This window comes from Lolium rigidum, unplaced genomic scaffold (assembly GCF_022539505.1).
Source record: "Lolium rigidum isolate FL_2022 unplaced genomic scaffold, APGP_CSIRO_Lrig_0.1 contig_28679_1, whole genome shotgun sequence".
Taxonomy (NCBI): domain Eukaryota; kingdom Viridiplantae; phylum Streptophyta; class Magnoliopsida; order Poales; family Poaceae; genus Lolium; species Lolium rigidum.
Window position 1 is genome coordinate 1 of NW_025900096.1, and position 13,043 is coordinate 13,043.

General features: G+C 47.5%; 2 protein-coding genes across 2 annotated transcripts; both read left to right on the top strand.

Annotated features, from left to right (window-relative positions):
* Positions 1–470: 470 nt before the first annotated feature.
* On the top strand, positions 471–3,075 carry LOC124680797 (pentatricopeptide repeat-containing protein At5g50280, chloroplastic-like; the record flags this gene model as incomplete). Its single annotated transcript, XM_047215838.1, is given in 2 exon segments — positions 471–1,094; positions 1,581–3,075. Coding segments are annotated over 2 exon segments (1,942 nt in total), but the record flags the coding sequence as incomplete, so codon positions are not given.
* Positions 3,076–7,420: 4,345 nt separating this feature from the next.
* On the top strand, positions 7,421–9,034 carry LOC124680798 (pectate lyase-like). The gene is made up of 3 exons (XM_047215839.1): positions 7,421–8,269; positions 8,381–8,510; positions 8,627–9,034. Exons 1-3 carry the CDS (start codon positions 7,464–7,466, stop codon positions 8,840–8,842), a joined length of 1,152 nt encoding a protein of 383 aa, XP_047071795.1. The 5' UTR covers positions 7,421–7,463; the 3' UTR covers positions 8,843–9,034.
* The last annotated feature ends 4,009 nt before the right edge of the window (positions 9,035–13,043 follow it).

A 13,043-nucleotide genomic window follows, 5' to 3' on the forward strand; every position in this document is an offset into this window, starting at 1 on the left:
CTATATCATTTACTGGAGCTATTTTTTCTCTAATGTATATGAGTATGTGACGGTTATTTTTATATCTATATCATCTGTTGCTGCTGAAGATGCTCTTGGATCGGCCGGTGAGCAATGTGAGTATGTGACACATCCGAGCCGTCTTGTAGAAAAAATCTTTCTTTGAGTGATTTCTACCACGGCCGCGATTGGCCGCCGCAGATGAAACCCCGGTGAGACCCGTCGTCAGATATGGCGCTGGTACCTCACCCGCTGCTCTCTTTCTCCTTCGCCTCCCCAAACCTACCAATCCTCCGACTCCTCCGCCGCCCCCTCAAATCCTCCACCACCAAATGCTTCCTCCACCCCCATCGTTTCCCACGGCGGCGCAACCAACCAGTCGCCCGCCTACCAGACGACGACGTGGATGAAGTGGAGGAGGTCATGCGGAGCTCTCCCGCCAGCTCCTCCGGTGCCCACCTCGTCGCCCCCCTGGATGACGAAGAGGGCGGCGACGGATGGTGTCCACCCAATGGCGACGGCGCAGAGGAGGGAGAGCAGCTCAGCGAATACGAGGCGGGTGAGTGGGACCCGCCTGTCAGCCCTTTCCGACCCCAGGCCCAGGAGCATAATCTCCAAGATGGGGATGAAGAAGAAGACGATGAAGACGGCGGGGACTGCCCGTGGCGGCACCCGAGCTTCTTCTTGCCAAACCAAGAAGAGGCAAGCACAACCACCACCGCGGCAGTGGAAGAAATTCTCGCCTTCGCGAGGAGCCCAGTGGCGGCCGACGGCTCCGGATTCGCCGAGTTCTTGGCTGGTTACAGCCGCAGAGCCCTCGGCGAGGACGAATGCGTGGAAGTGATGAGGAGGATGGGTGATGAAGGGCTGGCGTTGGGGTGCCTCCTCCACTTCTTCCGGTGGATGACGCGGATGCTCGAGGAGCAGCCGATGTCCTCGTCGCCGCAGGCATGGTTGGTGGCTCTCGTGTTGCTTGGACGGGCACGGATGGCCGATGATGTCTTGGAGATTCTGGCAAATTTGCCGCTGGAGAGGGGATTCCGGGAGGTGGTTCTGTACAACGCTGCAATGTCCGGTGTTGCCTACTGTGGAAGGTGAGCTGTCTTCATTTGTGTGGCAGAGTGAATCTTATTACAGTTTCATTCATGCAATTACTTTTACAAAATTTGTTAGGACTTCTTGTTGTTCAAATATTTGTGAAGAAAGCAATGATGTTGTTGGGTTCTTAATGATGGACTTAGGACCTGTTTTTAATTAGTATATCGATGAGTCTTCTCCTACAAAAAAAATTCGATTTTCTCATTTTAGTGAACTGGGCTAGCAGGGAAAAAAATTTATTGACAGATTTCCATAGATGCAAGTCTTTTTTCCCTCTTTAAGATTGAAGTGCACAACTATAATCCCAACTAAGCACGCACACAATGGAAATTCTAATATGCCACTCCTTTTGTTCCATAATTCTTGTTGTAATTTTAGTTCAAATTTGAACTACAATCACGACAAGAATTATAGAACGGAAGGAGCACATTTCTTCTGTGTGTTTTGCTTTGTTGTGATATACATTCTTCTACACACTTCAGATATGGCGATACCTGGAAAATATTTGAGTTAATGGAGAAGAACAATGTCCAACCTGACCACATAACATCCTCCATCATGTTAATGGTAATGAAGAAGCGCAAGGCATCTGCCAAGGATGCATGGGAGTTCTTTCAGCGGATGGACAGAAAAGGTGTCAAGTGGAGCTTAGATGCCTCTGCCTATCTAATTAAGATCTTTTGTGATGAGGGGCTGAAAAATGAAGCTCTTATCTTCCAGTTAGAAATGGAGAAGAGAGGAATCCCATCAAACACGAGCATTTATAACGTGATGATGAATGCATATTGCAAATGCAGTCAAATTGAAGAAGCTGAGGGACTCTTTCTTGAGGTGAAAGAGAAAGGGTTAAAACCAACAACCCTGACCTATAATATCCTTATGGATGCCTACAGCAGAAGATTGCAGCCTGAAGTTGTTGAATCATTACTTCTGGAGATGCACAATTTAGGACTAGTGCGAAATGCTAGGTCATACAACTGTCTCATAAGTGCTTATGGGCAGCAGAAAAAAATGAGTGAAAAGGCTGAAGATGCTTTCCTGAGGATGAAGGCGGATGGCATTAAGCCTACATCTTCTTCGTATACTTCACTGCTTCGTGCATATGCAGTTACTGGGCAGGATGAAAAAGCTCATACGACATATACAGATATGAGAAGAGAAGGACTTAAGCCTTCGTTAGAAACATATACAGCTTTACTTGACATATTTAGGAGGGCTGGTGACACAGAGAAGTTAATGGATACATGGAAATCAATGATTGATGAAAAGGCTGGAGGCACTAGAGTCACATATCACATGGTACTTGATGGTTTGGCGAAGCATGGGTTGTATGTTCAGGCAAGAGATGTAATATCCGAGTTCGGAGAAATTGGTTTACCTCCTACAACTATGACTTACAACATTTTGATGAATGCTTATGCAAAGGGAGGACAGCATTACAAATTGCCCCAGCTCCTGAAAGAGATGTCTATTCTGGAACTAAAACCAGATTCAGTTACATATTCTACAATGATATATGCATATGTTCGTGTCCGTGACTTTTCGAGAGCATTCTATTACCACAAGGAGATGGTTCGAAGTGGGCAAGTGCCTGATGCTAAGTCATACAGAAAGCTGTTGAATACGTTGGATGTGAAATCTGCAAGGAAAAGCATAAAGAATAAAAGTACCATTGTGGGAATTATAAAGGGAAAATATTCCTTAAAGCATAGGAAGGAAAAGAAGGATGAATTTTGGAAGAACAGTAAAAAGCGGTCTATGACCCAAGTCAATGGGTACCAGCGAAAAAGATTCTTGTGATGCCCTAGTTAAGTGGATAGATACTCATCCCCTATGTTATATCATGGTCCCCATGCTTAAATGCTCTTGAACTCTCCAGGTCAGAAATTACAGGTTTGCCGTGTTACTAATTCCATAAGCGTTCAATTTGATTGCCTGGTTGATCTTGATCTGAATAGATTTGATTTTTCATTTTAAGTTGCTTGGCCTTGAACACAATTCATGTAAATGAGCTTCATCTGTTCGTCACTTTTGTCAAGAGAGTCGAGACTTTTAACTCTTCTTATAGACTTTCTAATGCTCTAACAAGAATCTGATGAGGTGAAAAGATGCCATTTGGATCATATGAACCGATGGATTTTTTTGGAAATTAGAGGGAAAACCCCCAGTTCCATCTGTTAGAAATGAAAATAATACCTTTATTCAAGCATATATTAAGAGCATTAAACCATCCACAGGCCAATGAAAAGATGAATGATATTAATGTGAATGGGAAGGTTATTGTTGTTGGAAAGTAACACACATCATTTAAGTAACATACAACATCAGTTTATTGGCCTAAATTAGTTAGTTATAATCTACAATACAAATCTATGTTTAACTTCGATTTTCTGCTAGGGTGCTCAGCAGTTTGACATTTGCGAGACCCAAGAACACTTGATGCATATAGCTTATAGACTGTAAAAAGAGGAATTCCTGAAGTATGAAATATTGATCATAGCATTGGTTCATCATAACAATAGCCAATAACCAGTTGGGCAAGCCAATTATTTAATTCTCAAGTTCAGACCAGAATTTCATAAACTTTTTCTACACGAGAAGTGAATAAAACTGTTCCTTTTTTCAAAAGAATTTACACCTATCTCTCAACCAAATCTAGTCTTTTAAGTTCTCCTGGGAGCTGCCACTGGTTTTGGCAATGCTGATCATGTTCTTTCTGTATACTTGCTCTTGCTCCTATGATATAGTTTTAATACTTAGTACTAGTACAATATTTAGCACAAGCATGCTCTGTTTTCTGATCCTTATGAATTGGTAAAAGTTAAGATTCAGTTTTCTTGTGTGATCATGATTGTACCATTTATATTTCCAATATAGGTATCGCTGCCAAGGATGTCTTTTAGGTCAAACCTTTCGTTACAGGTCTAGGCCAGCACAGTCTGAACCACTTGTGCCAGTCGGCTTGGTCTTCTGATCTGACTGGAACTCCTAGTCCTAGTTCCTATCAATCGACTCGGTACGACAGTCTGATTGCTACTACTTTTAGCTGTGCCAGATCAGGAGTGGCACCTGATTGCAGTGTCCTAGTTCCTATCAATCGACTCGGTACGACAGTCTGATTGCTACTACTTTTAGCTGTGCCAGATCAGGAGTGGCACCTGGTTGCAGTGTGTTAAGAAGAGTTCTAGTCCTAGTTGTGTTCAGCTATGTGCTACTGTAACTGAGTAAGTACTACTTCGGTTCAGGTCCTAGTTTAGTCAGGCAATATGCCTAGTCCATATGGTATTCCTAGTCTAGAGGCTGCCATGTAAGTGCAGCTAGTAAACTCTTGTGAAGGCAAGCAATAAACAGAAGTTCTATAAGTCACTACTTGTTCATAGTCTTGAACACAGCCAGGGAGGAGCCCCACCTTGCAAATGGGGGTGAACCTCGTTATCTCTTGCGCTCGGAGCCTCGGACCCAAATTTTCGTCTAAACCTCAATCCACCCCTTACTAACACCCAAGCAGATAACTATCATTTCCGTGCTGTCATTTTATGAAGACATGGTTTCTTTATTAGAGTTGCTTTTGCTAGGTTCTTTGGTTAGCTGGTTAACTGGGCTATGTGAAATTCTGATGCAACATGATAGCTGAGAACTACTGTGGTGGACAAATTTGAAATATAAATGGATACTGATATAACCATTTATATTTAGTACACGAAGTTACGTTAGAAAACCTTGAAAAATACACTAGCAAGTGATGTCTGTCTTGAAATATCCACTAACAAGTGGTAATTGCTTTTCAGAACTAAAAGAATTCATATTTACCTATACATGAAAAAGAACTAGATGCAACTGTTAATGTTTCTCATAAACATATTACCATCTCTTTTACCATTTTAAAGATAACATAGGATTGGTAGTAACATGTCGGAACACATCTAGATGGACAGATGCAAATTGTCTGGTAAAATGGAGGGTTGTAGGCTAAAATTTTCCCTTGCATATCACTCCTGTCTATCCGTGTTTAGTAGATTTTGACGTATGGTTAATTAACTTTTGACTTCATTATAATTCATTGATGAATAACTCACTAATGGTTTCCAATTATTACTGCATAAAATTAACTGTCAAATTTTGAAGTGACATAGAGTAGATATTTTTTTGGTAACAGCATATTCAGAATTCACTTTTCTTATGGACACAGTGAAATTCTTCCAAGGGAAATTTTGCTCCTAATTTCTTATGTTTGGTTCATGCAGATCGCATTTGTAGGTCCATGTCCAGCTTAAAATATTACACATGAAAGATTTTAAAGGTGCGTGTCATCTGTGGACCTGCATTTGAGAAATATCCAAACTAGAACAAGTTTTTCACCAAGAGGCTGTAGTGTTAAATAATGGCAGTTCAAGAGTTGCAATTGAAAGCATTCCTTACCATGAAGTTAAAACATACTGTCGTTTTGGATCTGATATTCCAAGACATGGTTGGCCAGTTACCTCATATGCAAGATTCTTATTTTATTTGGAAGTCTCTGACCTTCGGTACTCATCTGACTAGTTAGACTGAAGCTAACGGTATCAGAAAGTGTGAGGTGGTTGGCAAATTAGAGGATTGTAGAAATAAAAAAATGAAATACTCTGTTTTTTCGCAACTTATTGGCAACATATTACGATTACCTTCCCGAGGTGTGGGCTTCCTTTTTTTTTTCAAGGGGCGTCGACTTCTGGTGCTGTTGCGCTAGAATGGTTGGTTTGGTGGATGATGGGAGTCAACTGAAGTGTCTTTACCTTAGAAACCTATGATCATTTCTTGCCTTCCCGATCTGCCAAAGGAAGAAAAGATCAAAGTTGACATCTTCTGATTTTGTCATCTTGGATAGCATACAGTGTAGAACTTTTGTAGCCGAGGGATCATATCATCCACATCATCACTTCTGAATCCTAGGTGAGACCTGAACTGAGCAGCTATGGTGTAAGGACAGAGAAAGGGGGTGTGTTTATCGTCTCCAGCGTGCCAGGGCTACATGAGCATGGACTCATTTTGGAGTAGACTATGCTGCATTAGTCAAAGCGATGGTAAAAGTTACATAAAGGGTCACAATAAAAAAAGAAATTACAAACAAGTCCCTAGATTTTGCACAAGGACCTCTAAGGAACTTGCATGAACGTGATCCAGTCCCTCTGTCACACCGCCGATGGGGGATGAACTGTGCCGGCGGAGTCCCTCTCGTCACACCGCCGATGGGGGATGAACTGTGCCGGCGGCCGTCGTCTTCCACGTCGGGGACATGACCACTTAGGAAGAAGCAAGCGTGAAGCGCCGCCACCGCATCATCAGAAATGGGCCTCCGAAGGAGGTTGCTGAGACGCCTCGCTAGCGTCAACTGATGCCATCCTTGGGCATCCAAGATCGATGACCCTCCCCGTGGTCATCGTGAAACAACTCATAACTGCAGCATGAGTCTCGCTGGCCGCCGAGGCTTCCCTGTCGCCGTCGGTGTCCTCTCCCTCGCCGCCATGGCCGGCCAAGAGGACACCCAGGAGAAAGAGGAGCTTAAGCTGTCGGAGCCAGCGCTTATTGACGGAGCTCGCCGAGGTCGCGCTGCTCGTTGCCCACCTCGGACACGAACAAAGAACCACCAGGGTCAGCTCCCCGACGCTGCGCTACCGCATCAGGAAACACGAGCTCCCACCCGTATTATTTGCCGAGATACCTAAGCCGAGGTCGCGCGCCAGTCACCGCCCCGCCATCGGAGCCGCGCCGCTGCACCACCCAACAATAGGATGCACCAAGACGCCACTATGGGACCACTACACCTAGCTCTACTATATACACTATGAAGGCCGGAGCCTCGCCTCAGCCTCTCCCAGGCGGCATCGCTGCCGGCGAGGGCCTCGGTCCGGCCCAGAACAGGGGAAACCTCTCCCAACTACTGTAGAGAGGTGAGAGAGGGGGAGGGGGGAAATGAGCGGGATATTTTCGGTAAAAGGAGCTTACTTTTTTTTTTTGAGGGATATTTTCGGCAGTAAAAGGAGCTTACTTTGCATGAACTATTGTGATAACTCTGGCATTGGAATCTCTCCCCTCCATTTCGGCAGTAATTTAAGATTTCGGTCTGTCTTCCGTATGCCAGATTCAAGGAAATCCATATATACCTGATTTGTGCCGCTTAAAATCAGCATTATTGACAAAAATCAAGCAGGAAAATCAGGTAGTTCCAAAATGGTGATTTCGATGATATGTTGCCATATACTGCTGCGCCTGTTCTATGCAATATACGACCTTCGGCTTCCAGAGTTGATCGATCTCTACAGAACCTACCTACTCGATCTGCAGGGCCTGCATCGGCAGCGGCTGCCAAGAAATCACTACCACGAACAATGGCCATTCTCCTCTTCTTATTCTTCACATCCATTTTACCCGTTTCCTACGCTTCGCCGCTGCCGATCAGTGAGAACTCCACCAGCATCAACATATCATCGCACCGACGAACTCCAACTGGGAGCTGCGGCACCGGCAACCCGGTGGACGACTGCTGGCGTTGCGACCCCAGCTGGGCAACCAACCGGCAGCGCCTCGCCGACTGCGCCATCGGGTTCGGCCGCAACGCCCTCGGCGGCAAGAACGGCAGGATATACGTGGTGACGGACCCCGGCGACGACGACCCGGCGAGGCCAGCTCCCGGCACGCTCCGGTACGGCCTCGCCCAGCACGAGCCCCTCTGGATCATCTTCAACCGCGACATGACGATCCGGCCCAGGCAGGAGCTCCTGGTGAGCTCGTACAAGACCGTGGACGGCCGCGGCGCCCGCGTCGTGGTCGGCGACGGCGGCGCGTGCTTCACGCTGAGGAACGTGAGCAACGTCATCATCCACGGCGTCACCATACGCCACTGCAGGCCCGCGCGCAAGTCTGCGAGGGGCTGGGAGCTGTCGGACGGCGACGGTGTCACCGTCTTCCGCTCCCGGGACGTGTGGGTCGACCGCTGCTCGCTGGAGGACTGCGCCGACGGCCTCGTCGACGTGATCGAGGCATCCACCGCCGTCACCGTCTCCAACTGCCTCATGACCAACCACGACAAGGCCATGCTCCTCGGCCACAACGACGCCTTCTCCGACGACAGGGGCATGCGGGTCACCGTTGCGTTCAACCGCTTCGGGCCAGGTCTCGTGCAGAGAATGCCAAGGTCATGCTCATGCCATCCCAAATTAACCTCGTGTGTACAAATCTCGTTTCGCCGGCCAAACCTCGTGTGCTCGTCGGATTATGGCACTGATTGATGTGATAATTTTGACAGGTGCCGGTTCGGCGTGTTCCATGTCGTCAACAATGACTACGTGAGCTGGGAGAAATACGCCATCGGAGGCAGCGCATCGCCGACCATCCTTAGCCAGGGCAACAGGTTCTGCGCCGGCAAGGAGAAAGAGGTGCATTGCGTCGCCTGACCTCTTCTCAGATCGTAGCCTCTCCCCTTTAGTGATCCTCGATCTCCTTTGAACAAGGTGACCATGCATGAAACTCTGTCTGCACGCAATTCCTGCAGGTGACGAAGCGCGACGGCGATCCACCCAACAGCGAGTGGCGGCACTGGAGCTGGATATCGGACGGCGATCTCATGCTCAACGGCGCCTTCTTCAGGGCGTCGGGCAGGCCGGGACCTGCGGTTAAGGCCCCTAGTTTTGTCAAGTCTGCCTCTTTTGTGGCGCCCATGACTGCCTCCGCCGGGGCGCTCTCATGCAACAAGGGTTGTCTGTGCTGAAAGCCACAATCCTCAGCTCCCCGTAGATAGGCACGCACAGTAAAGCAGGAAGCAACAATCTCAGATTCCATCCTCTACGGCTCTATCTGACTGCCTTCAGCTGTTTTGTTTCCCACAAGCTCACGATAGTCCTTTTATTCAATTGAGCATTGAGTAATAAGAATCTTATATATGCCTGGTAGTGTTACTTTTAGCAGTTGGCCGTGGCTCATTGATCGCAAGTTCAGAATCTTCATTCAGGTGAAAACGGTAGCCTCAATTTGGTTGCTATGGCTATATAGATATTGACATTTTGTTGGATTGCAGAAATTCGTCCCCTCTGCAGTTATCTACTAGTGTATCATGTTTGTGGGCTATTATTCAATGACAAGAATAACAACGGTCATTTTTTTTTAGATAAAAGGGTGTCCAACTTTGAATTAACAAAGCCACCAACGATGAAAACGATACAAAGTGCTGAACCAGCTTACAGAACGAAACCACACACCCACACGAAGTACCAAAGAAGCTACAACCAGAAGCGCAACCAACATGCTTAGCCAAAACGCCTACGAGAACTCGGAGCAGAGCTAGAAGCTACAGTGTCGGGACGGAGCTCACTCGAGAGCGAGCCATTTTTCACGTGTGCTGTCGACAGAACTCCTCCGTCGTAGAAACGCCACCGGAAGCCGACCACCACCGGGGACCAACCCACGTTGCTCACAGACCGAAAAGCAGCGCCAATGAAGCTCGATAAGGGAAGGGCACGGAGCAAGCCTTGCCGAAGATCACCGAAGAATCACCTCCGTCACAACCATCGGTGAGCCTCGTGTTGTGGGCTCCAAGACGGTGTCTTCAAGAAGAGCACAACACTGGAGTGCCGCCACCGCCCGATCCGAGGATCTTGGGTTTTCACCCGGAGGAAGTAGAGAGACGGAGATTGGCCTCACGGCGCCTTCACCAAGGGAACGCCATCCGCGAACGCCGCCGCCGTGGCCCAAGGGGCAAAGGTTTCCCTTTGGAAAAATCACCGCCATCTACACCCCACAACACTTAATTCGCCGACCACCACGCCGCCCTCACGACCGTGGTCACCGTCCTGCACCAGAGTCATTGGCTCGCCCGCCGACCAACATGACTCCCACCTTCCAGGGCCGCCACCCCGGTGTCCAAGCTCTTCCTGCTGCGGGCCGAAGAAGACGAGCACCACACCGCACGGATCGGAACCTGCACTCCCAATCGAACCTGCAGCTGTACCACCTTCCTGGAGAGGGCCAGACATCCCCCATAGCTGCCGGGCACGTCAGATCCGGGGAGGGTTGGGCCAAGGCCCGGGGCCCCTGCCCCGGCCCGCACACGTTGCGGCCAGAACACCTCCACCCGACGCATGAAGGTCCTCTGCGCCGCCGCCGGCCCGCCCGGCCGCTATGTCCGCTCACCTTGCATCACGACGCGCGTCACCGTCCGCCTGCCACCGCCCGAGCTCGCGCCGCCCGTCGCAGCAGCAGCCTCTGGGGAAGCCGCCGACGTCCCGAGCTCGCCCAGCATGCAGAGCCACCACGCCGCCGTCGCACGGCCGCACCGCCATGCCCCTACCAGCGTTGCGCCCTCGCGCGACTGCGCCGCCCGCGCACGTGGGGGAAGAGGATGCCCCGCCGCCGCCGCCCCCGAGCTTCGCCCGGCGGCGCTCCTCCAGCGGTGAAGCGAGGGAGAGGGTGGGGAGGGCTCTAGCGGCACGGATTTAACGTTTTTTCGTTTTTTTGGACAACAAAGATTTTATTATTTTAACAACACTTTACAGAGAGCAGTCGTGCACATGGCAACGCTTTGGTCCGACAATATATCTCTAAATGAACAAGCAACATTTGCTTGAGAGCTAGCCAAACATCTAAAACTGAAAGTCATATTCTGAATCCTGAGAGCTAGCCTTGAAATTCAAACTTCTGGAGATATGATATATTCTATCAGAGTTAAAAGAGCTGCTATTGAATACACTGGCTAGATGTGGTCTGATTTCCCAATGACCAGGGGCATCCTGTAAATTGTGATTAGCTGGAGCTTTGGCAAGAGTAGCATTGTCAGTGAAGAAAGTAACTTGCTGGAGTCGAAGAAGGTCCGCCAGATTCACTGCAAGAAAAAGACCAAAGGCTTCAGCCTGTAGCACCGAAGACACTGGTGGCGAAATAGCCGAGATGAAGAGCTGAGAACACTGTTGATTGCCTTCCACTTGAATGCATATTCCTAGCCCAGCCCGCATAGGAGAATTTCGCTGCTGTTCAACTTGTACCCATGACGCATCTGTGAATATCTTGGTGCCTGCGACAATTGATGGTTCAGCGATGGCCGATCCAGGGATGACATCAAGTTGCGGTGCAGGTGTACGAATGTTGTTGACTTGCAAGTTGTTGTGTTGTTCAGTAGAACTTTGGATCTCTACTTTAGTAGCACTGATAATAGCATCAGCTGCTGCAAAAACCTGCGATGGTTTGCTTACTTTCCTGCAAAAGAGAGTGTCGTTTTGAGCCTTCCATAGACACCACAGGAAGGTATAGAGAGTAGTGGGTTTTATTTGTGTATGTCCAGATGTGAGCAAAGCATAAATCATATCAGGAATAGAGCCATGATGAGCAGCAAGGGATTCAGTTCTAATGTACCAGGGAGAACTGAACCATGCTGCTTTAGAGAAAGGGCATAAGAATAGCATATGCATTTCATCTTCTTTATTATCACATCTAGAGCAACCTTCTTTAATGTGCTTGGAGAATCTACTAGCCCTCTTACCCGTAGGAAGTGCCTTTCTGAGAAGCCTCCAGGCGAATGTTTGAACTCTCGGCGCCATTTCTTTGTCCCGCCAGACCTGGTTAAGAAGGGAGATAATCTCTGGTGGAACATTTTTTGGGCGTTGCCTCGGTGGAAGTTGGAGGTTGCTGAAACAATGCTTGTATGCACTTTTGGATGTACAATTACCTGCAGGGGTTAGCTTCCAAACCAGAGTATCTTGACCATCTGTATTGATTATAGGAGTTTGGAGTATTGCATTAGCGGTTTCGAAGCTAAATAAAGAAGCGATTAAGTTAGCATTCCAACGCTTTTGACCATGAATCCAAAGGTCTTTAACCTGAGCTGGATATGTAAAGGGTTGTTGTTGTATTATGAGATGATCATAAATGGTTTCCCAACCCATAAACCAGGGAGCACTCCACACCGAACTACAACCATCAACAATTTGGTATATTGAACCAGAAATCATAAGATGTTTTACCTTAAGAATTGCAGACCAAAAGGCTGACTTTGGCACATTTGAGCTTGCTCTCCAAATGGATGTATCATGATGGTACTTTGCCTTAAGAATCTGTGCCAACAGACTTTGTGGTTCCTTCGCCAATCTCCAAGCCGTGGATAGGATTAGTCCCTGGTTGATTGCCTGCAAATTACGAACACCCAGACCACCAATATTTTTTTCAATGCAAATATCAGCCCAAGCTCTAAGACACAAGCTTTTAGTGGTACGGTCATCTTGAACACCTGTCCACCAAAAATTCCTAATGATGGATGTCAATTTGGCGAGGAATTTTTTTGAAAATAGAATGTTGGACATATAGTAGACAGGTATAGACGAGAAAACCGATTTTATAAGAGTTAATCTGGCAGCATGGGAGAGTCTATTTGCTTTGTAAGCACTGAGCTTGTATTTGAATTTATCGCACACAAAATTGTAAGCCGACGATCTATCCTTGGAAGGCAAAACAAGGGGATGGCCTAGATGAACAAAAGAGTTGTCAATGCTTGGTACTGGAAAGTAGTTTTGATTTCCTGCTTGACCTGCAAAGGCACATTCTTGCTAAATAAAATCCCAGATTTGCTCCAATTTGGAGTTTGCCCCGAGTGATATAGGCATCCCCAATGGGCCTGCTGAAGATGGTACCCGGGGTTTATTGAAGGCCCACGACTCGAAGAATAAGAAGAATCGGAAGCCCAAGTTGATATTACGGAAAGTTAGAAGTTGTATTAGAAGATGATGTTTGTAATCTTACGGGATGAGTTGGAAACCTTCCCGGACTTTGTAACTTGTACAATATGAATCCCTCGGCTCCACCTCCTATATAAGGGGGGGTCGAGGGACAAAGAAATCATCGAATCATTGTCTCCCAAACCCTAGTTTTCATAATCGTCGAGTACTTTTCGGCTGAAACCTTCGAGATCTACTTGCCCTCTACTTCCA

Bases quoted from the DNA above. Each gene is read 5' to 3' on its own strand.
- LOC124680798 (XM_047215839.1), top strand. From the start codon at position 7,464: ATGGCCATTCTCCTCTTCTTATTCTTCACATCCATTTTACCCGTTTCC. The intron at 8,270-8,380 runs GTCATGCTCATG...TAATTTTGACAG, and splicing joins CTCGTGCAGAGAATGCCAAG to GTGCCGGTTCGGCGTGTTCC. The intron at 8,511-8,626 runs GTGCATTGCGTC...CAATTCCTGCAG, and splicing joins GCGCCGGCAAGGAGAAAGAG to GTGACGAAGCGCGACGGCGA.